The sequence below is a fragment of the Acartia tonsa genome, chromosome 11, assembly GCF_053477335.1.
Source record: "Acartia tonsa isolate MP-2025a chromosome 11, ASM5347733v1, whole genome shotgun sequence".
NCBI lineage: Eukaryota > Metazoa > Arthropoda > Copepoda > Calanoida > Acartiidae > Acartia > Acartia tonsa.
In genome coordinates this window covers 2,621,525-2,646,719 of record NC_137270.1, presented here as the reverse complement: position 1 = coordinate 2,646,719, position 25,195 = coordinate 2,621,525, and the positions used below count along the sequence as shown (strand labels likewise).

Sequence of the window (25,195 nt, the reverse complement as noted above, 5' to 3'; positions counted from 1 at the left end):
CAGCGAACTGTGAACTCTGGCCGCAGCGCTCGGCTCCCTAGCCGCAGCGCTCGGCCCCATTGCCTGCCTAGCCGCAGCGCTCGTCCCCCTTGCCTGCCTAGCCACAGCGCTCGGCTCCCTAGCCTAAAACCTAACCTAACCTAAAATAGTTGTTTGTCGTAAGAGGATAACGCCAAAAAAGCTGCTTAAAATCAGTCCGACCACTACGGATGTTTTATACTTAACTATGCTCCATATTTATGTAAATAGTGACAAGAAGTTTCAGCCTTATATCTTTTATAGGAGGCGAGAAAATCAGTTGTGGAAAACAAAAACGGATTAAAAATAAATGGACAGACGGACATTTCGAATTATAGAGTAGCTTCGCTACTAAAAAAAAGCTAATGCTATGAATTAAACTGACATATATAAAAAAATGCTTATTTTTTTTATTTTTAGCTTATCTAATAATTGGGCCAAAACCTTTGTGGGTTGTAACTGACAGATTGACGAACTGAATGATGGACTGACTGACGGACTGACTGATGGACTGATGGACTGACGGACTGACTGACAGATTGACGGACTGAATATTGGACGGACTGACATTTACACACACACAATTTCAAACTTTCTCTCTAACACACACACACACACAAACTCTCACACACAATATAAAGCCCCACCTTAAATTCTTAAAGTACTAACACAACAAGAATGACAACATCCATTAAAGCGAAGCGCTGAAACGGTAGGACAAACAGACATTAACACTTGTATAGTGTCAGAACTGAATAATCAGAAAATAAATGTATAGAGGTCGATGCAAAATTGTAAGTAAATTTGTTGAAAAACTGCTTGATACAGAATAATGTTTATGGACATACCTTCACTTTTAGGACTTAATTATAGAGTTGCTTCGCTTATAAAATCAGATCAATTGGATTATTAGATCACATAAAAATTTGTTGTTAAAAAGTAAAAAAATCAACATGTTTAAATTGTATGTTCGGACATTTTGGTGATGCTTATAGAGTTGCTACGCTTTTTAAATCGTACCTACTAGAGGAATCACCATGCAAAGTTTAAAATCGATAGGACAATTCTAACATGCCTAAATTAACAAAAAAAGCTATCCGTTACAGACGGATGTACCGACCCTAATTATAGAAAAGCTTCGCTTTTAAAAATAGGTTGAAATCTCGGTGAATTACATTTTGTTTTAACTTGGTGAATTACAAAAAAATACCAAAAAGAGAAAATACATTCAGATTCAACAATCATTAGTTCTTTTGCTTCCGTGATCATGATAACATCTAGCTTTGTAAGTATTTGCTTTGACTCTAGCCTGGAGGGGGAGATCAAAAAATAGCCTAAAACCAACCTATTAATAAAACATTCTTTACAGTTACAACCTATTCAGAACAGAAATTTTTGAGATATTTAGCTTCAGACAATAAACCTTACTACTTTATGTCACAGGGTACTAGCGGCTACGCCACTAGATGCCTCTAGTGGTACTTTAATTTTTTTTTTATATTTAGAATATGTATATGTTGCGTTGACGTTTATGTTTATTGAACTCTCTTTGTAAAATCGAGAAATGTAATTTTTTGTTGTTGTTTTTTTGTGATTTCTCTTGGGAGGGTGGTGGTACCCTCCCCCCTAAATAGTTATAAACTTTCCCGGGACCTATGAGAAGCTACCTTGTTAAGGAGAACCCGATTGGTTCAGCGGTTAGCGAGATCCTTTGGTGCAAACATACAAACACACAGACAAACATCCTGTTACTTTAGTATAAGGATTATATTATCATATCAATGCAGTGATTATGATATATTTAACATGCATAGCTGAAGAATTTTAAAAAACAGGTTTTTCTATAATTAGGGTCTTAAAAGCGAAGCTTTTCTATCATTAGGGTCAGTACGTCAGTCTGTCTGTCATTCCATCAACAGTTATCTCTTTTCGTTAATTTAGGCTTTAGCTTTTAAGTTAAGATATTTGGGTGGTTTTTAAGCTATTTTCCAGACCTGCCTCACCTCCCCTAGAGGCTATGTTTGAAGCAACTAGTATATTACAAAAAAATGTTTGTTACAAAACTTGTGATGCACACACTAACACACACACAAAAACCTACTAAACACACACACAAACAAACCTACCACACACACACACACATACAAACCTACCACACACACACACACACACAAACCTACCACACACACCCACACACACACAATAGTTATGTAAAAACAAAAATTGTGAAAAATATAGAACCCAGCCTATATATTTTCACTAGAGTTGGCTCAATATAACTATATCGGTATTGGCTAGTTTTCTATAAGTACATATCTATTTATCTATTTCTCAATAACTCAGTTTTCCTCCCCCGCCATTACTATCTAAAAGAAAGAAGTAAATATTTATTAATTTAAATGATTTTAAAAAGATTTTTTGATTATATTTTTTCACATTACCATCACTAAAGGGTTAATAGGATTAAAATTTAAGTTTTAATATTTTAACACAAAGGAAGTGTCGCCACAATCGAATTCTTTAAAAATAGAGTTTTTTAGATTTACTCTATTATGAATGTATATTTTTTATTTATTAAATAAGGATTATATACTTTAATGTAATTCAAATATCTACATGAAGTGAAAAACTTAATTCATTCCATAAACAAATAGAATAAAGGTCTTATTGCTTTGGTCAATGAGAGTTTAAAGAGGATTATTGGAGCACTATGAGTTTTAAACATTTTACCACTGGAAGACTTTTCTCGAGCTAATTTATAGACGTTTATTTCCTATATAGATCTGTCATGGATCTTGATGCATTAAAACAGGCCGTTTTGTAAATGTTAAAAATTGGAAGATTTCATTAAATAAAAGTAATCGCAAATATACTTAGTAAATAATTTCCTCCATAACTTTTTCTCAACCCAACATTTAATGTTTTTAAAAGCAAAGCTTTTCTATAATTATGGTCGGTCCGTCCGTCCGAGACAGATAGCTATTTTCGTTAATTTAGGCATGTTAGAATTGTCCTATTGGTTTCAAAATATGCATGGTGATTTCTGTAGTAGTAAGGTAGAATATAGAAAGCGTAGCAACTCTATCATCTTTACCAGAATGTCCGTACATCCAATTTGAAATTTAAATTTTTAACTTTTTTAACAGCTAATTTTTGTGTAATAAATTATTTGATTGATCTGATTTTTTGCGTACTGATTCCTAGAACAACAAAGTACAACGTTTTAAGTGGGGCATCTATATAAACAAGTCTTAAAAATATTAGTATGTCCCACCGCGCTTTAAGCAAGCACTTCTACTGTACTATAAAATTTGAGTCAAAACAAATCATTTTGCATCTCTAGAGTCACTTTACATCAAATAATCACAGTATGTTAAAGAACATATTTTTCCTAATCCTATTGTAACTTCTGAACATTTGAAATGTTTAGGATCAGCTGTTATATCAGCTGTACACAGAGTACAGCCAGTAATAGTATATAACATGGTTGCCATGCAATTTGGAAACTTTTTCCCCTTGAAAAATAATATTCATTAAAATTTTGGAAATACATTTTTTTGTATTGGTAGCTTCTAAAGAACAAATTAAAACTTTAAATATGGTTGTGAAAATCTGCATTTGAGCATAAGATATCTAGCTATACTACGTGCGGTAGTGGTTAGTACCGTCTTACCCGTAATTTTTGCCTTCCTTCTTAGCTCAAAGCAATGGATTGGTTTCTACTATAGGCTTGCTTATCTCAGTTATGCTTGGGTCCAACTAGGACATTGTTTTTACTCATTGAGCCTTAAAGTTTTTCAAAATTGTCTAATTAATTAAGAACAAGCTAAATTTTTTTCAGGGGATTACCAGTTTTCGGCGGCAACAGCAGTTTTGCAGCCATTTCTTAACAATTTCATATTGTATGATATTAGAGCAACTGCCATTTCAAATTTTAGCATTCTACTCCTGTATTACAGTCTTAAAACACATACCTTAACGAAGATAATAATGACCCCATTTTTTATAAAAAATAACAGACAGTTGGTTCTAGTGATCAGAATGAAAAGAAATTGCTAGGGTATGTTTAAAAATGTATTTTCTTTTAAATACTTTCTAAAAAATGAGTATAAAAGCTCAATTTTAAAAATTATCAGACTTTAAAATTCATAAACTTTAGTCGTCAATTTTGAGAAATTTTATTTATAAAGCAGTTATTTTAAGAATTAATATAATTAAATAAACTAGTTTTCTCTATCTTTACACAGTTATGGAATCTCAACGACAAAGATTTTTTTATCCAATCTTGACAAGTGAGGTATTTTTGGAAAGAGGAATATATATAGAAAACGCCTATGAAAATTAGAAAATCCGCAGAAATCATATTTGCAAGTTATTTGCAAAAATCTGCAATGCTAATTTGCAAAATTAATTTCATGCTTTAAATGACTTATTTAGAAAAAAATCTTTTTATGAAATGTGTTTATTTATAAGTTTAGAACATACTTATGGCCAAAAAAAATTCTATAATGTTACTTTTTTCACCTGATATGTGAAAAAAGCAGTTTCTCACATTTTGTGATAAAAAAAGGTATAGGAACAAAAAATATGATTTTTCTTGATGTAAACACAATAATTGGCATAAAATCTATCATTCTAAATGTAAAAATCAGATATAGACTCCTTTTTTAGAGCTAATATAGTGCAAAAAGTAACCAAGACATTTTTGCAAAGTATGAAAATCTGAAGAAAATGGTTCTTTTTGCTTTTGATATACATATCAGATAAATGTATATAAGATTAGTGATTAAAAACTATAAAACATGTTATAAGTTTTTTCAACACTGTCATTGATTAAATTGCACTTTTAGGTTTAAGAATTACCAAAGTAGTGCATAAAAACTCTTTTTATGATGTTATTAAACAAAATAAATGCCAAAAAACCAACTACAAAATGGTCTACTGCATTATAAAAAACGCCTAATTGTTGATTTGAATTTATTTTGTTTAATAACTTAATAAAAAGTGTTTTTATGTGCTACTTTGGTAATAAGTAAACCTAAAAGTGCATTTTAATCAATGATAGGGTTGAAAAAGTTATAACTTGTTTTATAGTTTTTGATCACTAATTTTATATACATTTATCTGATATGTATATCAAAATCAAAAAGAACTATTTTCTTCAGATTTTCATACTTTGCAAAAATGTCTTGGTTATGTTTTGCACTATTTTTGCTCCAAAAAGGATTCTATATCTGATTTTTACATTTAGGATGATAAATTTTATGCCAATTATTGTGTTTACAACAAGAAAAAACATATTTTTTGTTCCTATACCTTTTTTTATCACAAAATGTGAGAAACTGCTTTTTTCATATATAAGGTGAAAAAAGTAACACTGAAGAATTTTTTTTTGCCTTAAGTATGTTCTAAACTTATAGATAAACACATTTCATAAAAAGATTTCTTTTTAAATAAGTCATTTAAGGCATGAAATTAATTTTGCAAATTAACATTGCAGATTTTTGCAAATAACTTGCAAATATGATTTCTGCGGATTTTCTAATTTTCATAGGCGTTTTCTATATATATTCCTCTTTCCAAAAATATCTCACTTGTCAAGATTGGATAAAAAAATCTTTGTCGTCGAGATTCCATAACTGTGTTTAGCTATAATTTAATTTCAACAATCGTTTTATTACATGTAAAAAATCACTCTAAACTTTGGGGAAATATATCAACAAAATGTGGCGACCCTGAAATTTAATGGTAATATTTGTGACACACCAGAAATCCAATTAGTTTTGATTTAACGCGCCATGGTCCTTTAACATAATTATGTAATTAAGCAGTTTTTCAACAAATTTATTTAAAATTTTGTTTCGGCTTTACATACATTTATATTCTGATTATTCAGTTATGACACTGTACAAGTGTTAATGTTTGTTTGTCCTACCATTTTAAAGCTTCGCTTTTATGGATAATGTTTATGAAAACTCAAACTAATATTACATTTGTTGGCCCATTCCTTACGTCTGTTGGTGCAGGTGCAGCTATTCAGCCAATTAATACTATTTGAAATTCCAAAATTTAAATATTTTGTTGGCATAGAGTTGGCGCAAAACTTGTTTTTGATGTAATTGGAGGGAAGTGGGTGAGAAGGGGGGGAGAAAAGAGGGAGTTGTGGGGAAATTTTCACTTAGTATTGTGTAGTCCTTGCTCTTGAGGCAAATTAAACTGAATTTAATCCTAAGATTTTTAGTACATAGCGAAACTACTCTATAATTCACTTTGTTAGTAGCAAAGCTAATCTATAATTCACTTTGTCTGTCAGTCCGTCTGTCCGTATGGGGAAAATGGGATTTACTCAGCTCCTATAAAAGATAGAACGCTGAAATTTTTTATTAACATTCCCATCATTAAGGAGCACAATTAGCAGGTTTTAGGCTATTTTTATTTTTTTTTTCATATTTTTCTCTTCAGTGTTTATGGTCCGATTTTCAAAATTTTTTCAGTTATAGATATCAAATTTAAATTTCCCGTCGTTTAAAGAAAACAACCATGAAGGCCAGACTGCCTTTTTAGCAGGTTTTAGGCTATTTTTGTATTTTTTCACATTTTTCTCTTTATCTTCAGTGTTTATAGTCCGATTTTCAAATTTTTTTCAGTTATAGATATCATAATAAAATTTCCCGTCTTTTTAGCAGGTTTTAGGCTATTTTTACATTTTTCACATTTTTCTCCATATCTTCAGTGTATATGGTCCGATTTTTCAAATTTTCAAAGTTAAGGATATAAAAATTAAATTGTCTGTCATTTTAAGAAAACAACCATGGCAGCCAGACTGCGTTTTATCAGGTTTTGGCTATTCTTATATGTTTTACATATTACCCCATATCTTTTTTTTTTTTTTATCCAATTTTCAAACTTTTTGGGGATATCAGTATCAAAATAATTTTTCCCATTGTTATGGGCATCTTTTATGTAATTTACTTTGACCATCGTCATCATACAAAATAAAATAAGGTTTCGTGTTTATTTTATCCAATAAATCTATTATTGATTTTAATAAATACCCTTTAAATCTACTTGTACATATTCCCATCTACGATTTTTTGTGCTTCGCTACTTATGGATGTTGTCGTCCTTGTTTTCCTATCTCTACAAAACTGCAAAATGCAATAAATAACTAATCTTTAAATAATTATTAAAATGATTTAGTACTTTATTTCAGAAAAGCTTCACATGGGTCCCAGGCTGATTTTAAGATATGTTATATTTAGATTTAAGCCATGGGATGGTTTTAGTTCATTTTCTATCAAATATAAAGCTCCTAGATGCTATGGGTGAAGCTGATAGTCCTATTATATGATATTCAAAATATAATATATTGATTTTAAAAGAATAATATAGCAATTTGTCTAACTCACTTCTAGTAAAGCATAAAAAAAAATTGGGGAGAAGGGGGGGGGGGTGCTGTTGATCTTTTGAAGGGTCTAATACAGGCAACAAAAGTGGTATTTTTAAAAGCGAAGCTTTTCTATAATTAAGGTCAGTCCGTCCGAACGTCCGTCCGTCTGTAACGGATAGCTTTTTTAGTTAATTTAGGCATGTTAGAATTGTCCTATTGATTTCAAACTTTGCATGGTGATTCCTTTAGTAGTTAGGTACGATTTAGACAGCGTAGCAACTCTATAATCATTACCAGAATGTTCGTACGTCCAGTTTAAACATGTCGATTTTTTTACTTTTTTAACAACAAATTTTCATGTGATCTAATCATCCGATAATGTTATAAGCGAAGCAACTCTATAATCAAATTCTAAAAATGTAAGTATTAAGTATGTCCATAAACATTATCCTGTATCCAGCAGTTTTTCAACAAATTTACTTACAATTTTGTTTCGACTCTTATACATTTATATTCTGATTATTCAGTTCTTACAATTTACAAATGTTAATATCCGTTTGTCCAACGTTTAATTCAGTGCTTCGCTCTTATGGATGTTGTCATCCTTGTTATTAATAAATTATGATTAATTCCCTTTAGGAAATATATGTTTTTATTAGCTGTAATCAGATTGCTAAAGATTTACCATGCTTTCACCCTATACAACTCATTTTGTTTGTCTGTATGTCTAATTTTTCATAATTCTATGATTAAAGGCTATGCTACTTATTTTAGTTTTTATTATTATTTAGCTACAAATAAATGTTTTACTAAATTTAGGTTTGTCTGATGTTGTATGTTGGAGGCAGCTTATCCAACACATACTTCATACATACTCCAACTTACGATTATGGTAAGATTTTTTTGATTACAGAACCTTATATAACATTTATAAAATCTATTTGGTAGTTAAATCAAATTTATGTTATATACTAATCAGACATTACCTAAATGTAATTTGAATTGTTATTTTTTTATTAATAGAATATGAAGAAAGAAAAGAGAATGAAAGTGGTGAGTTATATTCAGATTTTTGTAATTATTACTTTCCTTTTATTTAACAATCTTTGTTTTTAAGTCCTTCACCTCATCGACTGTTAAGGGTTAAAAATATTTTTTTTTTGAATATGTAATTTTAAATTTTTCTTTGTACTAAGAAGTGATGAGAAGTGCCAACCCCTTTATTGTTGTTATGTGTGATTTAATCTGCAGTTTTAATCAGGGATCTAAAGGGATAAGACAATGGCTGATAAATTTATGTACATCCCCAATAATGATACACAAAATTACCCCATCTGTAGATTACAATTAGTGGTTGAAACGTTTGAACACTTAATTTAAAGAGTCAATCAAAATTCAATAAAAATTCCCAAAATTGTTAGGTCATCAAATAAGAAAACATTATAGGAGACTTTGGAGACTTGCATAAAACAGCTGCCTTCCTCCCTGATTTTTTTCCCAAAAGTATAAAAAAAGGAGAGAAAAAGAGTTGATGCAGCACTAAAAAGATAACACATAATATGTATTTGTTTAGAAATAATAAAAGCTGCTTGTAATGGAAATGGATCAACTGAACTTGTAAAAGAGTTACTAGATGCTGAAGCCAATATTGAAGAATTGAGTGAGATAGGTAAATTTAGCATATTTATTATCAAGCTCAGGAAGCAATGTTAACAGTTGACACAAGCCTGAACCAAATACCATTTTTTCCCTCCCAATTCTATACACTAAATTGTCACACTTTAGTCAGGATGGGCATATATTTTTGTAAAACTTGTGTTAAAGGAATGGAAAATTAAAAATGTCTGTATGTGTAATATTACAAAACTCCGATACAAATTTTGTTTACACATTTACAATAGTTTTACAACTATAGTTCAAGATAGTTTAATAGTTACTTATTATACAGGGCGTTTAAAAAAAAACTGCGTTTTCCAAATTTGGAAAACAACCATTAGGAGTACAAAAAAAATAATTATATATTCTCTATAAAAATATGCATCGAAATTGTTTTAGGTGTTTTTTAATATCTCTGAAAATAACGGCGCATTTTAGAGCATAAATATTTCAAAAGATGCGTATAATGCTTTTTTCTGGTAGAATTTTGTGCCTTAAGGTTGGTTTTCAAAAATTTATTCACTTGAAAACAACATCTTAATATGGCCAATACAATTTTCTACCAATTACACTAAAAATTTCATTTAAAATTCTCTCACTGAAAACAAATATTCAGTTTTTCTTTTTGTATACTTAAGAAACATGACCTTAAAAATTGCTCATGTTCGTAATTCCCCACCCCTCATTTATTCCTATAATACTTTAATTTGATTGACAGGTTAAGATGTAAACTCATAATTTATCCATAATTTGTAATTAAATGCTTTAATAAAAAACATTCAAACTTCAATAACTTTTTTGTCTTTAGAGATTTTTTTATCAAATAAAAAGGAGTTTTTTTCTTTTTACTATAACCTACGTTATTAAAGAAGATTCTTTTAATGCAAATACATCACAATCAAGAAATGTGAAAAAATGACAATTTGCAGTTTCTTGAAAATGCTTTTGTAAGGAGCTAAAAAGCATTTAACCTTTAAAACTCATTAAGGTACTTTTCTTATACCTTTTTCTAAATTAATATTGAAATTCTACGATTTTTTTATACATAATAAAAGAGTTATTTTAATTTTTCTTGCACAACATTTTTCACATAAAGCAATTTTGTAAACTATGTACCTATCATAGAGGCCGTATTTTTAGAGATAATGAAAAACACCTGTTATAAATTTGATGTACTTTTTTACAGAGAATAAGGACATATAATCGTTTTTTCTGTATTCCTTCTGGTTGTGTCAGAAAAACGGAAAACGCAGTTTTTTCTGAAACACCGTGTATACTGTAATGGATATAGAAAATATTCTGGCAATATTTGAAATTTCTCACTTCCCTTTGTCGACAAAGAAGGTAGAAATAATAAATTTTACCCTGTGCTTACTATATTGACCAAATCTATTATATGTTCAATATTACAAAAATGTAATACATAATTTTGTAATATTTGAAACAAAAGCAACAAGTATTTCTGAATTAACCCACAAATAAAATTACAAAATAACAAGAAGATCTTTTTTTTGGAATCATAATTACTGCAGTTGAGCCATCACCTTCCCACCTTTGGGCATTTTAACTAATATCATCAAACATGAATAGGTCTTTATTGATTTTAAATTTTTATTGTTAGTTAAAATTGTCTGTTTCACATTTCTTTTTGATATGATAATGTGTTCAAATGTATTTTTTAGCTTATCTTCCTGGTGGTTATGAAATAGCAAACAAAACAAGTCTTATTTGTGCAACTGAAAAAAATAATAAAGAATTAATCTTCTTCCTTCTACAATATGGAGCAGATGTCAATGCTATGGATTCAACAGGTTAGTAAGATACGTACAAGTTACAGCAGTACATGATAATCATTTTATTGCAACAAATGACTATACTTATATGACAGAGTAGGTTTGGTCTGTCCATCTCATAAAAGACTGTATAAATTTTCATTGAAAATTAATCGGGTTTGTTTAACCCACACTGCCATTTAAGTTACTTGCAGATTTAACCCTGGCCTCTATAAGATTGTTCCAAAGAGGTACTGGAAAGCCTCCCTCCTATAAAGACTTGATATTAAAGCTTTAGAGATATTATCTAAACTGTTCATTATTGTCACATTATTTATATATAATTAACATCCATCCATCTATATAACACTATAAATTTAACTTTGTGTATATATAAATAAAATATAAACTACAAAATGCATATCATAAATTCAATATTTCTATATCTAGGAATGAACAGTCTTATGTATGCAGCAAAGTCTGGTAACACAGATATAGTTAGGATTCTTTTATTTTATGGAGCTGATGTCCATGCTATGGATGAATATGGTAAGTTATACTATTATTGTCACGTTATCTATCCATACATCTATCTGTGTATCTAAATTACTATAAATGTACTATAAACAATAAAATATATTTTAAATCCAATTTGGCTATTTCTAGGAAAGACCATTCTTATAATGGCAGCAGGATCTTATGGACCCCCAGATACAGTTAGGATTCTTTTAGAACATGGAGCTGACATCAATGCTAAGGATAAACAGGGTAAGCTATATTAGTACATTGTCACAATAACTATTTATCCAACCATTTACATATATATCTGTATACATTTATCTCTGTGCATTGAATCCCTATAAATACATTATTATCAGTAAATATAATATATATATATATATCAGGAGAGACAAGTCTTATGAAGGCAGCAGGTTTATACAGTTACAGTTTAGAGGAGGATTCAGCTACAGTGAAGTTTCTTTTAGAACATGGAGCTGATGTCAACATTACGAACGAAAGGGGTAATATAACATATAATCTATATGTGATATATATTCATGAATTTGCATAACACTATATGTCTATATCTAGGACAGACCAGTCTTATGCTGGCAGCACAGTTTGGTAACACAGATGCAGTTGGAATTCTTTTAGAACATGGGGCTAACGTCAATGCTAAGAATGAACAGGGTAAGTTACATACTATTAATGTCAAAATGTCTATTTATCCATTTTTCCTTATACATTTATTTATGTGTATATAACTCCTATAACTGTACAATAAAGAACAAAATATGTATTATTAATTCAATATATGTATTTCTAGGAAAATCCAGTCTTATGTATGCAGCAAACACAGATATAGTTAGGATTCTTTTAGAACATGGAGCTGACATCAACACTAAGGATAACCAGGGTAAGTTACACACTATTATTGTCAAAACATCCATCTATCTATAAACATTTATATCTGTTCATATACATACATCCTATAGCTGTACTCTAAACAATAAAGCATATTTTAAATTCAATATGGCTATATCTAGGAAGTATCAGTCTTATGTGGGCAGCAGAGTACAATAAAGAACAAAATATGTATTATTAATTCAATATAAATATATCTAGGACAGACCAGTCTTATGGTAGCAGATACAGATACAGTTAGAATTCTCTTAGAACATGGAGCTGACATCAACACTAAGGATAAGAGTGGTAAGCTGCATACTATTAATGTCACAATATTTATCTATCTATACATCTATTTTCTATATATATACAGTAATACCCACAAAAAAGTATCTTTTTAGGGTATACAGCCATAGATGTCCAAGGGGGGGGGGGGGTAATGGGGCGATTACCCCCCCATTTAAAATTCACCCCTAACCTGGGGGTGCCGTAGGCACCTACAACCATTTAGGAGGGGGTATTTACCCCCCCAAACAATTTTGAGGGGGTAAATACCCCCCAAAATAAAAAATCTCTAATAAAAAAAAAATATACCCCCCCCCCAAAAAAAAAGCTTGGACGTCTATGTATACAGCCTTTATTTCTTAAGCCCAGTTCACAAAAGACAAAGGTCGACCTCTAAAAATTTTAGGTCGACCTATAGAAGCTTTAGGTTGACTTATTTTATAAAGGTATTTGTGGGTTGTACTTCTTTAGGTTGACCTACAGAAAAAATCGGTCGACCTTGAAACGTTATTTGTGAACTGGGCATTAATGTATCATCAAAAATGATGTTCTTGTTCTCTGTACAATTTTACACCAGATCAAGAAAAAAAATAATTTTAAGTATATATCAACAGAGGTTTTTAAGGCCAAAGTTTCTAAAAAGCTCTTGAGAAAAAGAATTTTTTGTTTGTTTTTTGTTTATCATATTTTTTTGAAGGATGTATAATGTATTTCTGCTAACTGAAGAATAATATACAAAGAATGAAAACTTGTGAAAACCTTGTAGAGACCTAACTCTGTATTGTATTTGAAATCCTTACATAAAAGTAACAGTATATCTGTGTGTCTGTTTGTACCAAAAAATCACAATAACTGCATAACCTATATTGTTCTCTTTTTCAATATAGCCTCTCATAGATAAGGTTGGGTAAGGCTTATAACTATTTTGTAAGAGGGTACCACCACCCTCCCAAGGAAAATTGCTCATGAGAAATCCACCCAGTCATAATCTTTTTTAACTTTTATTCTATCAAACTAAAATTGAATATGGAGAATCAATTTCACCTCCCCCTCCACAAAACCCATAAGTGCCCCTTGAGGCCTCTAGGGTTATAGCAGCTAGTATAGTGTATACTAGCGGCTACGCCCCTAGAGCCTCTAGGGGCACTTGAGGAGGAGAGAGTCGAATTTGATAACCCAATTTCTTATTTTAGATTTTAAAAGAAAAAGTAAAAAAAAAATTGGGGGGGGGGGGAAATTTTTCTTATTGGCTTCACATTGAAGAGGTTTCGTGATTTGCAATAGATTTTTTTTAAAGGTGAACAAAAAAAATAAGCTTTTCTCTTTAAAATTAAATCAAGCCTTTGCCAACGTCTCCATCAACTGCGTCATATCTGTGATAATTTTAGCAGGCAAGGGTATATAGTCTCCCTTAATCATTTTAATTATCTTCATACAACGTTGACTCAGATTAACTTTATGAGCAGGCAAATCGTCGCCAAGAACTGAGATCTCACTATTAATTGATTTCAGCTCCTCAATAGCTTTCAAAGTCATACCAAGTTCACTATAATTCTTTTGTGCCATGACAACATCACTATATAAGTCTTGTAAGTTATCATCATTCTGGATTAACACATCAAGGGTGGAAAAACCATTCATAATACGATCAAAGTTTTTATACATATCATGAACAAGGAAACACTCCTTTCCGAGATTGACGTCAAGATCAGCAGTATCAGTCACTACTTGCATCACTCTTTGTAACTCATTGGCCAAGTCATCCACTGCCTTGGGCAGTCTCTCCGACAATATTTTGTACCTAGACTTTTTAGGTGGCATTTTCACTTTTGATCAGCACTGATTACAATTATAGTCACGTGTGGAATTTAATCACATCCAACACATTCACGGTAACTGTCACTGGCTAAATTGTTCATCTGCTGTCTGACTTGAATACCGTTTCATTGTTTCGGTACACGGCTGACGTAGAAGGCTGATGCCTGACCTATGGATACATGGCCGTATACAAGATCTTAAAGTGCAGATGCACTAAACCTCAAAATAAGTCAAAAATAAAAAAATTCTTATTGGCTTCACATCGAAGAGGTTTCGTGATTTGCAATAGATTTTTTTTAAAGGCGAACGAAAAAAATAAGCTTTTCTCTTCAAAATTAAATCAAAAACATATTATGAATTGATAATTTTTTAGATAGAATCATTTTAAATTACTATAAAAATGTTCTGGTTCAAAAATAAATCAATTACTTGGTCTATTTTAATGAAAATAAGAACATTAATTTGCTTCCTTGAAAATATCACTCCATTCTAATTTTAGGGCTTAAAAAAGAATTAAATATTTACCAAATCGTTGATCATGACAAGCAGGGAAGCATCCAAGGTATATTCAGCACGAAGAACACCACATTTCATTGCAAAACATAGTTTTTCATTCACACAAGCTCCGCGCTTCTCAAAGGAATAAAGCAATATGGCCTCATGGCGTCTGTTTACGCTTGGTGCGCGTTCATTGTTTAAAATGCCGCACGCACATATGAAATTCAAATATTAGCATCCTTCTAACAACCCTATTATGATAAGGAAAAGAAAGGATAAGAGTTCTAATCCACACAGGAAACATACTATTCAAATTCCAATACACTATGATAACAATAAAATATATATCTTAAAAACACTCTATTCAATTAGATTAATAGAAAACTAGTTGCTTCAACTCACCATCCTCATATTATATATTTAATCAGAAAATAAGTTTTTAAAAACATAGAAGATTTCAAATATTTATTTTTCTTTATCAACTTTCTCTGTAAATAAGAACTTAATCAATGCAATTATATATTTTAAATCCACTATGGCTATTATCTAGGAAGTACCAGTCTTATGCGGGCAGTACAGTATGGAACCCCAGATAAAGTTATGATTCTTTTAGAACATGGAGCTGACATCAACTCTAAGGATAAAAGTGGTAAGCTACATACTATTATTGTCACATTATCTATTTATCCATTAGTGTACTAATTTACTAGTGTACTTTTAAACCAATATGTTGCAAAATAAATGATAATAAAAGTTTTATCACAGATTAGTTAATTCTAAAATTAATTGTTTAACAAAACTGGATAACGCAGTTAATTTTGGGCCATGGTGTATGTAAACATATTCTTAACAACAAGATATACATTAACATTCAATATGTCTATATTAAGGAGAGACCAGTCTTATGAAGGCAGCAGAAGGTGATTATGGTATTGAGGCATTTGCTAAAGTAAAGATTCTTTTAGAACATGGAGCTGATGTCAACACTAAGAATGAACTAGGTAAGCTAAACACTATTAATTTTACAATATTTATCTATACATCCATATATATATATTAGGGCGGGTTCATATTGGAATTAGACAAAGAGGGGATATGCAAAAGATATAACTAACTTAAATAAAATTTCTGACCAAAAAAGAATTTTAAATAATTCTGTTTAAGAATGCAACCACTTAACAATGTATTTCAATGATAAAAAATATACAAAGACGACATTCATGTCCTCTCCTCTTATTATTTCAGTTGCTATTAGTGCTAGAGGGCTAAATATTTAAATATATTTTAAATCCAATATGTCCATATCTAGGAAGGACCAGTCTTATAAATGCAGCATTGGGGAGAGACACAGATACAGTTAGGATTCTTTTAGGACATGGAGCTGACGTCAAAGCTAAGGATGCAAGTGGTAAGCTACTTACTATTATTGTCACAATAATCTTAGTAAATTAAATAATTTAAAAGACACATTGAAAAATAAGGACACATCAAAATGATCTTATATGAATTTAAAAAGGAGATGGAACAAACAGTTACTGATTTTGTCACCAGATGGCAGTTGTTAACACTCCCTGTTTAGCTTTGTTTTCTCCATGTTTTGACCTTATTTTTAGTTTGACAATTGTTATTTTGTAATGAAATGAAGGATTTTAGTACTACAAACACCCCTGTGAATTCATATTTTAGTTTTAATGAAAACTAATTTTTTTGTGGGACATTCTACAAAGAATGGAACCATATATAGGTCAAGTAACTTTTTCAATTAGCAATGATTTAATTGAAAAATATTATTTATTTAATTCAAAAATATTATCTATTTAAAATTTTGAACAAGTTTGCTTTTATAAAGTTCTACATAAAACCACTCCTTAAGGGAGTTGATTCATGGCCATTTTTTTCAGTTGCTTTGCTAAGGTCACGGAAATTCAGCTTTAAATAAATCATATATAGAGAGGTTTTGTGACAGACTTTATAATAGCAAAGTTGTTCAAAATTTTAAATAAATAATATTTGCTTTTCTTGTCATGATTATGCGGTAACTCCTAGTGGATGAAAATTGAACTTGAAATTTTCAAATCTAATTTTCTCAAAAACGGCTGCATTTTAGATTTTGTTGAAAAGTGAAATGAAGTTACCTAACCTAGAGTAATGAAATGCACTATATCCCAATTTAGGTTCTGACACAAAAGTCAAAGCACCTTCATACGCACTGTGTATATGCAGCGCGGGTGCAAGATAGTTACACAGTTAGGATGCTTCTATACATGAAGCTCAAAGTCAAAGCACCTTCATACGCACTGTGTATATGCAGCGCGGGTGCAAGATAGTTACACAGTTAGGATGCTTCTATACATGAAGCTGACATCAATGCTCAGGAAGAGAATTATGCTAAGCTACATACTATTTTTGTCACAATGTCTCTCTATCCATATATACATTTATCTCTGTGTATATAATTCCTATGATAACAATAAAATATATATCTTAAAAACACTCTATTCAATTAGATTAAAAGAAAACTAGTTGCTTTAACTCCCCATCCTCATATTATATATTTAATCAGAAAATAAGTTTTTAAAAACATAGAAGATGTCAAATATTTATTTTTCTTTATCAACTTTCTCTGTAAATAAGAACTTAATCAATGCAATTATATATTTTAAATCCAATATGGCTATTATCTAGGAAGTACCAGTCTTATGGGGGCAGCACAGTATGGAACCCCAGATACAGTTATGATTCTTTTAGAACATGGAGCTGACATCAACCCTAAGGATAAAAGTGGTAAGCTACATACTATTATTGTCACATTATCATTTTATCCATTAGTGTACTAATTTACTAGTGTACTCTTAAACCAATATGTTGCAAAATAAATAATAATAAAAGTTTTATCACAGATTAGTTAATTCTAAAATTAAATGTTTAACAAAACTGGATAACGCAGTTTATTTTGGGCCATGGTGTATGTAAACATATTCTTAACAACTAGATATTCATTAAAATTCAATATATGTCTATATTGAGGAGAGACCAGTCTTATGAAGGCAGCAGCTGCAGAAGGTTATGGTGGTATTGAGGAGGCATTTGCTAAAGTGAAGATTCTTTTAGAACATGGAGCTGATGTCAACACTAAAAATGAACTAGGTAAGCTAAACACTATTAATTTTACAATATTTATCTATACATCCATATATACAGTGTGTTTTTTTTTATGAGAACTTTTTTGAAAGCAATATTACCCCACTTATAGTTATCAGAATTTAATGATAAATGGCTTATTTTCGTCGTTTTTTAAGGCAATTAATAGAACAACAAAAAAATATTTAAGTTTTTATTTAAAAAGTACAGTAAAATTTAAATTTCAAAACTTAGGTGTCAACATATAAAAATGGTTTTAGCGCATTTTTCTTAAAAAAATGGATTTTCTGTAGTCGACTTTGGGGGGCCAGTACTCCCTTCCTGGTTGACATATGACCTTCAAACTTTGATATGTTCTAGTACATGTCCCTAATAGTATCTGTATACATTTTTAGCTCTATATCTCAACTTTGAAGTGTTTAGCAGCCATTCTTGCAAGAGGTTGATTATTTGAGCATAAGAAAAATGCGCTAAAACTATTTTTAGATGTTGACACCTAAGTTTTGAATTTTAGATTTTACTGTACTTTTTAAATTAAAACTTAAATATTTTTTTGTTGTTCTATTAATTGCCTTAAAAAACGAAGAAAATAAGCCATAAATCATTAAATTCTGATAACTATAAGTGGGGTAAAATTGCTTTCAAAAAAGTTCTCATAAAAAAAACACACTGTATATATATTAGGGCGGGTTCATATTGGAATTAGACAAAGAGGGGATATGCAAAAGATATAACTTAAATAAAATTTCTGACCAAAAAAGAATTGTAAATAATTCTGTTTTAGAATGCGACCACTTAAAAATGTATTTCAATAATAAAAAATATACAAAGACGATATTCATGTCCTCTCCCCTTATTATTTCAGTTGCTATTAATGCTAAAGGGCTAAATATTTTTGTGAATTTCACCAGTTTGAAAATGAATTTCAGACTATAAATAAGTCAGTGTCATATTTCAATTCCTTACCCTTTATTTACCAACCTTTTACCTACAACTAGACATATATTTGTATACCTGAAAGTCAAAAATTTATTTAATCAGAACTATGGCTTCATGGTGCTCCAATGAAAGGCCTTGAGGAGTAGAATCAGGAACTTTTGTCTGTTTCAAAATATCTCATTCCCAGCCCTAGAAATTACTAAAAAACTACCATTTTTAAAGGTTTATAGAGACTTGTCCAATTTGTAGAGGTTTTTTGAGATTTTCTCAGGCTAGGAACGAGATTTTTTGAAACAGCTAAAAGTTCCTGATTCTACTTCCCAATGCCTTTAATGGGAGCATTATGAAGCCATAGTTCTGATTCAATAAATTTTTGACACCCATTTACAAATAGCTATACAATTGTATTTCTGGTCATTAGCAGTTTTAAGACTTAGGATATATTTTAAAACATCCAGAGGTGTATTATACTCATAAAAATCATTTGCAGATCTTGCTTTGGTCTCAGAAAAAAATGTCCAAAATCAACCCACCCTAATATTTATAACTGTAAATTTATCTCAGTGTATAAAAATATATATTATAAATTTAATATTTCTATTTCAGAAGAGACCAGTCTAATGAAGGCAGCAAGGTTTTGTTACACAGATTTAGTTAGGATTCTTTTGGAACATGGAGCTAACGTCAATGCTAAGGATAAAAAGGGTAAGCTTCATACTATTATTGTCCCATAATCTATATATAATATATATCCATCCATCTATATAACACTGCAAATTTATCATGTGTTTATAAATATAATATAAACTATAAAATATATTATAAATTTAATATCTCTATATATAGGAGATACCAGTCTTATGAAGGCAGCAAGTTTTTATTTCAGAGATTCACAGTTTGATAAAACAGCTACAATGAAGATTCTTTTAGAACATGGAGCTAATGTCAACACTAAGAATGAACTTGGTAAGATCACACTATTAATGTCACAATATCTATTTTATATATTTATCTCTAAATTCCAAAATTGTACTTTAAACAATGAAATAGATTTTAATCATATATATATCTTTATCAGGGGAGACCAGTCTCATGAAGGCACTAGTCTCTAGTTATGAGACTTATGAGTCAAGAAGGAAGGAGTTTGACGAAGTAGCTACAGCCAAGATTCTTTTGGAACATGGAGCTGATGTCCATGCTAAAGATGAAATTGGTAAGTTACATACTATTAAAATGACATTATCTATATATGATATATCTCTATCTATCAATATAACACTATAAATTTATATCTGTGTATATATTAATATAATCTAGACAGCAAACTAAATATAATAAATTCAATATCTAGGACAGACCAGTCTTATGTGGGCAGCACGATATGGAACCCCAAATACAGTTAGGTTTCTTTTAGAACATGGAGCTGATGTCAACACTCAGAATGGTTGGGGTGAGTTACACGAATCATTAATTATATAATATGTTAACAGTTATATCCCTAGAGTGTCTATAGGGACACTTGAATTTGACATACCAATCTTTTATTTTAGTTTTAAAAAGATGAAGAAAATATAAAATAAAAGTGGTACTTTTTTTCTTAGGGGCGATTTCTCTTGGGAGGTTTGTGGTAACCTCCTCCAAAGTAGTTATAAACCTTCTCAGGACCAATGAGACAATACATTGTAAAGGACAACCATATCAGTTCAGTGGTTAGCAAAAGCTTTTGGTACACAGTCACACAGAGATCCTATTACTTTATTAACAGGATATCTTTATCCATCCATCTGTATATCTGTATCCATACATTTATCTCTGTGTAGATCTGAATATAAACTAAAAAACAAAATATTATAAAAAAAAATTAATATGTTTATATCTAGGAGGAACCAGTCTTATGTGGGCAGTAGAGTCTGGTAACATAGATACAGTTAGGATTATTTTAGAAAATGGAGCTAACATCAATGCTAAGAATGAACATGGTAAGCTACATACTATTACACTCACTATATCTATCTGTTCTTGCATCTCTTTTTATATGTGTGTGTATATAAATTCATATAACTGTATTCTAAACATTTAAATATGTTTTCATTAAATCAACATTTTAATATAGATCCTAACATTAATGTATCTAGGTAGAACAGCACTAGATACAGCACTATATCAACAAGAAACAGCATTCAACAGAAGAACTGAAGTATCACAACTTTCTGGTAAGTTACATACTATTTTAGTCACATTATCTATATATAAGATACATTTTCTTTATATATTTAGTTATAAATCTCAACAAAAACATTTAAAATTAGAAACTACAGCTGCTTCATAACAATATATATTTTAAAGAGAAAAAAATCTTCATTATCAATTGCATCTCTTGCTAAAGCAATATTATCTTGGTCGTATCTTGTATTGTATAATATACAGATGGCCACTACATAATAGCTCTCAGAGCATACAGTCGCATGCACAATGTGAAAGCTGCAGTAAACTCACTTGTGACTTAAGTGAGTAACTTCACACAAAAAATGTAGCTTATTAATATCAACTTTTATATAAAAACATTTATTCCAAGACATATCTTCTAGAAACTACAACTCAAAATGGATCTAAGTGATAATATCTACAAACCCAATTCAATGTCAACCACATTTTCTAGACAATATCAACACTTCATCTTTAAAATTTCATAATCCTCATAAATTAAAATCGCTACTATGTCATCTCCGCCTTCATTTATAAAAATAAAATTCTTCAAATTTAAAATATTTTACCTAAATCGGCCACTTATTCCCAAGAAAATAAGCAATATTTCATAGTCAACTTAGCCTTCAAAAAATAATTTTCCGTCAAATCTTCTAATATAACTTAATCTGCCAGACATTAGTTGTAAAATTATACTTACATCACTCACTTCTGTAATATTCATAACAAAATTGGCCTAGCATCAGAATTCTGCTAGCTAAGGGAGGGGTTAGCATTTTTCTAGGTTTTATGTAGGTCTCCAAAAAATTAGTCCTTAGATTTACGCTTAATGAGATGGGGCATGAATCTATATTGACTACATATAATAATTCAAACTTCAGAGGTGTTTTTTTATTAAGTAGATTTAACAGCAAATGTCACCAATATCAACTGCAAACCTAAAATAATGTATCCTAATTGGCCACCACGTTCAATTCTTAATCTGCTAGACATTAGTTATAAATTATACTTACATTATTCATTTCTGTAACACAAGACAACAATGGCCTAGTATCAGAATTTTGCTAGCTAAGTAGTGGGGTTAGCATTTTCAATTATAAAGGTCTACCAAAAAAAGTCTTTAGATTATGCTTATTGAATGATGGGCAAGGGCATTTATCTATTTATGACTACATATACTAACCTAAACTTTCAGGAATGTCAATATGATTTAACAAAATGTCAGCAATGTAAACTTCTCCAAACCAAACTACCGTATCCTAAACGGCCACCACATTCCATTCTAAAAAATCACAGCTTCAAACAATTTAGACATCTAAATATAGAGTAGCTTCCTTCTAAATATCACAATAAAATTTTTTTTATTTATGATACAATCAGCATAATTTTCTTCTAAACACACAAATTAGCATATTTTTTACATTTTAGAACTCTTAAATGACATTCATTATTTCTACAATTGTTTTACTTACAAAATTTCATTATAACTACAATAATAACTACATATATAACTACAAGGTAATTACATTTATAACTACATTTCTATTTATACAAACAAAATTCCAATAGAAACACATAATAAACACCAGTAGAGTCACATTTAATTAAATGCAGTGTAAATAACTGCAATCATATCTCCAAGGGTTTTTTTTACTCCCTTATCAGATAACACAAACAGCGGCTTGGGTAAATCCTCTAACTTGACTAATGGTCATAAATGAGGTGTCAAGTCGCAATTATTTACTTATGACTGACTTTATGTTCTATTTTGCATTATGATTAATTGTAATTGTTTTTTCTACTATGTGATATGGATGTGAGGAAATGTACAGATTTCCAAAGAAGCCCAAAAAAGTTTATGGATTGTACAAATTCTTTTTGTGTGCGGAAATGTGATGCATTTGTCCCCATCGTGAAAAACAAAAAGTTTATTTTACTTTAATTCTAGTCTTGCCCTTTGTGCTTAGAATTATATTTTACAAATGAAATTTATTAAGTTAGCAAGGAGGGAGTAGAAATTTTAAATTATATCATTACCTCAAGTATTATAATGAAAATGCTAACTTATTTTTATTAAATTTTGATTCATTGGTTCCAATCAATAATTTTATTCAATAAGGGTAATTTTTATAATTGTTTTGGTTGTTGTAGATGAATGTGTTATCCAATGTCTGATCCCTTAAGTTCCCTGATATCATTTAAGGACTTACAAACCAGGGATCTAAAGTAAAAAGACATTGATGTATAAATTAAAGTGCATTTGCAAAATTACCCCTTTTGTAGATCACAATTAGTGATTGAAACGTTTGGACACTAGACATAATAAACCAACAAATCAAAACTCAATTAAAATACCATACATATACAATATATATACATTTATTTTTATCTGTGATTATCTAAATTCATATATCTGTACTATAATCATAAAATATGTTTTCATCAAATCAATATAATCAATATTTTATTATTATTACTAATATTAATGTATTTTAATGTATTTAGGGAGAAAAGCAATAGATAAAGCACTTTATCAACAAGCCTTCAAAAGTAGAACTGAAGTAACAAAATTATTGAGAGCAAATGGTGAGCTTTAACTTAACTTCTTACACTTTAACTAAACTTTTTTTTCTTTTTCTTTTAGTGAGATTTAACCCTGTAGAGACCAAACTCTGTTTTGCATTTGATGAATATTGTATAAATTCTTACATAAAAGTAACATGATTTCTGTATGTCTGTTGGTTACAAAGGATCACAATAACTTCAAAAATCTATATTATTATTATTATTTTCAATGTAGCTTCTCATAGATAAGGTTGGGGAAGTTTTATAACTATTTTGGAAAAGGAAGAGAAATCAACTCTAGAAAAAACACCCACTCATAATCTTTTCTAACTGTTATTCTTTTAAACTAAAATTGAATATGGAGAATCAACTTTACCCCCCCCCCCTCCCCCAAAACACAAGAGCCCCTTGAGGCCTCTAGGCACCCCTCTCCTGGATAAAATGTTCATTTTAGAAATAATGCGCATTCAGTTTTTTTCATTATCTGATAAATTTATTTTAAAATCAAGAAGATGTCAAATATGTTTCTTTTATTTATTAATTTTTTCCTGTAAATAAGAACTAAACCGATACAATGGTTGGCATGATCTTTAAGGACAGACAGACAAACAAACATCCAAGTCTCTTTTATATAAACACAATTAACTTCAATAATATTTTAGGAGCTAAGAGAGGAGCTGAAATTGAGTAAAGTGTAAAAAGAAATGGAAGGTAAAATATTTCGCAGTTATAAGTTAAGCTTTTGTCATGGAAGTAGCAATTAATAAATTTCTATCTAAAAACTCACCTTAGAGTAAATAAGTAGTTCTTTTAAGTTTGCCAAAAATATGCGAATTTTAAAATTTTGTACACCCATCTATCCAAACAATGGTATAGAGCCATATATAAATCTATTTTTGTTGTTACTTCTCTGGTAGCATATTCAATATCTAGAATAAATCAATAAATTTTTTTTTACTTTTTTATAATCTTAAATGTTTATGGCAGATGTTTAATGATCTACTTTTTATTTTTTATCTATCTATGGTATAAATAAATTTGCTACCAGACTATATATGTTTCTTTGGTTTATCTTAAATCCTATAATTATGTCAATTATATCAATTTAATAACTGTTATAGTATTTACCTTTTTTTATTTTCAGTTCAGAATCACTTTGGATGATTGAATTCCTTTACCTACCTGCTTCGTTTTAATAACTGTGTTTTGTGTATATAATTGATTATTGACTGATCATGATTTTCAATATATAAATTTTCAATATTTTCATTGTCTTTTTTTATATCTAATTTTCTTATTATGTTTCTTTAAAAAGTGGCCCACACATATGTTAAAAAAAAACACATTTTCAAAATAATTTTGCAATATGCAAAATGATTTTTTGTTCCCTTTTCTGTGATGATTAAGTTTTGTAGGATATTTTTCTTGTAATATAGACTAAAACCTTGGACAAATACTCTGAAAATATGTAATGTTTAATGATAGATATAGCTGTTTACAA

At 29.9% G+C, this 25,195-nt stretch overlaps 1 protein-coding gene across 4 annotated transcripts; it reads left to right on the top strand.

The window, feature by feature from the left end:
* The first annotated feature begins 1,270 nt into the window (after positions 1-1,270).
* On the top strand, positions 1,271-24,958 carry LOC145332674 (uncharacterized). 4 transcript variants are annotated; one of them, XM_080177681.1, is made up of 25 exons: positions 1,271-1,303; positions 8,228-8,300; positions 8,432-8,461; positions 8,982-9,077; positions 10,747-10,875; positions 11,287-11,385; positions 11,503-11,604; positions 11,742-11,858; positions 11,929-12,027; positions 12,164-12,253; positions 12,463-12,549; positions 15,395-15,493; positions 15,735-15,845; positions 16,154-16,252; positions 17,530-17,628; positions 17,872-17,991; positions 19,531-19,629; positions 19,771-19,890; positions 20,003-20,137; positions 20,276-20,374; positions 20,805-20,903; positions 21,060-21,137; positions 23,635-23,715; positions 24,357-24,405; positions 24,839-24,958. In XM_080177681.1, exons 1-24 carry the CDS (start codon positions 1,286-1,288, stop codon positions 24,383-24,385), a joined length of 2,208 nt encoding a protein of 735 aa, XP_080033807.1. In that variant the 5' UTR covers positions 1,271-1,285; the 3' UTR covers positions 24,386-24,405; positions 24,839-24,958. The 4 variants fall into 4 exon arrangements, with proteins under 4 accessions (XP_080033807.1, XP_080033808.1, XP_080033809.1 ...); XM_080177682.1 differs by having other exon boundaries at positions 21,060-21,141; positions 23,639-23,715; XM_080177683.1 differs by lacking the exons at positions 15,395-15,493; positions 15,735-15,845; positions 16,154-16,252.
* The last annotated feature ends 237 nt before the right edge of the window (positions 24,959-25,195 follow it).